The 2,153-nt window shown below is 41.4% G+C and overlaps 1 protein-coding gene across 1 annotated transcript; it reads right to left on the bottom strand.

Annotated features, from left to right (window-relative positions):
• Nucleotides 1-1,226: 1,226 nt before the first annotated feature.
• LOC133071471 (cytochrome c oxidase subunit NDUFA4-like) lies at nucleotides 1,227-1,568 on the bottom strand. The gene has a single exon (XM_061164069.1). It carries the CDS (start codon nucleotides 1,566-1,568, stop codon nucleotides 1,320-1,322), a length of 249 nt encoding a protein of 82 aa, XP_061020052.1. The 3' UTR covers nucleotides 1,227-1,319.
• Nucleotides 1,569-2,153: the final 585 nt, after the last annotated feature.

The following is a 2,153-nucleotide window of genomic DNA, read 5'->3' as shown; positions in this document are numbered from 1 at the left end:
ATGAAGTGATGGGACCAGATGCCATGATCTTAGTTTTCTGAATATTGAGCTTTAAGCCAATTTTTTCACTCTCCTCTTTCATTTACATCAAGAGGCTTTTTAGTTCCTCTTCACTTTCTGCCATAAGAGTGGTGTCATCTGCATATCTGAGTTTATTGATATTTCTCCCGGAAATCTTGATTCCAGCTTGTGCTTCCTACACCCCAGCATTTCTCATGATATACTCCACATAGAAGTTAAATAAGCAGGGTGACAATATATAGCCTTGACATACTCCTTTTCCTATTTGGAACCAGTGTGTTGTTCCATGTCCAGTTCTAACTGTTGCTTCCTGACCTCCATGCAGATTTCTCAAGAGGCAGGTCAGGTGATCTGGTATGCCCATCTCTTTCAGAATTTTCCACAGTTTATTGTGATCCACACAGTCAAAGCCTTTGGCATAGTCAATAAAGCAGAAATAGCTGTTTTTCTGAAACTCTCTTGCTTTATCAATGATCCAACAGATGGCAATTTGATCTCTGGTTCCTCTGCCTTTTCTAAATCCAGCTTCAACATCTGGAAGTTCATGGTTCATGTATTATTGAAGCCTGGCTTGGAGAATTTTGAGTTTTACTTTACTGGCATGTGAGATGAGTGCAACTGTGAGGTAGTTTGAGCATTCTTTGGCATTGCCTTTCTTAGAGATTGGAATGAAAACTGACCTTTTCCAGTCCTGTGGCCACTGCTGAGTTTTCCAAATTTGCTGGCATATTGAATGCAGCACTTCCACAGCATCATCTTTTAGGATTTGAAATAGCTCAACTGGAATTCCATCACCTCCACTAGCTTTGTTCACAGTGGTGCCCCCTAAGGCCCACTTGACTTCTCATTAACCAGGATGTATGGCTCTAGGCGAGTGATCACACCATTGTGATTATCTGGGTCATGAAGATCTTTTATGTACAGTTCCTCTGTGTATTCTTGCCACCTCTTCTTAATATCTTCTGTTTCTGTTAGGTCTATACCATTTCTGTCCTTCATAGAGCCCATCTTTGCATGAAATGTTCCCTTGGTATCTCTAATTTTCTTGAAGAGATCTCTAGACTTTCCTATTCTGTTGTTTTCCTCTATTTGTTTGCACTGATCACTGAGGAAGGCTTTCTTTCTTTCTTTCTTTTTTTCAAGTTTCAGACTATTTATTCATCAGTGTAAACCCCAACACAATACACCAACATGATTCCGTGCATTTAGAGGGGAAATATTTCCTGGTTAAGTGGAAAATTGTGTGGATGGCTTCTGGAAGACCTTCATTCTAAGCAGCTTTAAGTGAAATATTTCATTTAGAAGTCTGGACCTTCTTTCTTCAGTTTGCTGTAATCTATGTTCACAGAGTAGAACTTGTACTGATCATTAGGACCTAGTTTGTCCCAGGGTTCTGGGTTATTCTTTCTGTCCCAACTGACATCGGGATTGAACAATGCCAGGCACGTGACAGACAGTGCTGCTCCAGTCCCTCCTGCTCCAATAACCATGAAGAGGGGGATCAAGCTAGGATGCTTCTTGGCCTGACCAATGACCTGGGGGAGCATGATTACGATAGAGGCCTGGAGCCCAAACCGAGAGAAAAACTAGGCCGCAAGGCCGGAGATTAAGCACTCACCGCTGAGGAAGGCTTTCTTATCTCTCCTTGCTATTCTTTGGAACTCTGCATTCAAATGGATAGATCTTTCCTTTTCTCCTTTGCTTTTCACTTCTCTTCTTTTCACAGCTATTTGTAAGGCCTCCTCAGACAACCATTTTGCCTTTTTTGCATTTCTTTTTCTTGGGGATGATCTTGATCCCTGTCTCCTGTACAGTGTAACAAACCTCCAACCATAGTTCATCAGGCATTCTATCAGATCTAGTCCCTTAAATCTATTTCTCACTTCCACTGTATAATCATTAGGGATTGATTTAGGTCATACCTGAATGGTCTGGTGGTTTTCCCTACTTTCTTCAATTTAAATCTGAATTTGGCAATAAGCAGTTCATGATCTGAGCCACAGTCAGCTCCTGGTCTTGTTTTTGCTGACTGTATAGAGCGTCTCCATCTTTGGCTGCAAAGAATATAATCAATCTGATTTCGGTGTTGGCCATCTCGTGATGTCCATGTGTAGAGTCCGCTTGTGTTTTTG

This window comes from Dama dama, chromosome 16, assembly GCF_033118175.1.
Source record: "Dama dama isolate Ldn47 chromosome 16, ASM3311817v1, whole genome shotgun sequence".
Taxonomy (NCBI): domain Eukaryota; kingdom Metazoa; phylum Chordata; class Mammalia; order Artiodactyla; family Cervidae; genus Dama; species Dama dama.
This window is presented reverse-complemented; position numbering and strand designations above follow the sequence as displayed.

Excerpts from the sequence above, each read along its gene's own strand:
- LOC133071471 (XM_061164069.1), bottom strand. The coding sequence starts at position 1,568 with ATGCTCCCCCAGGTCATTGGTCAGGCCAAGAAGCATCCTAGCTTGATC.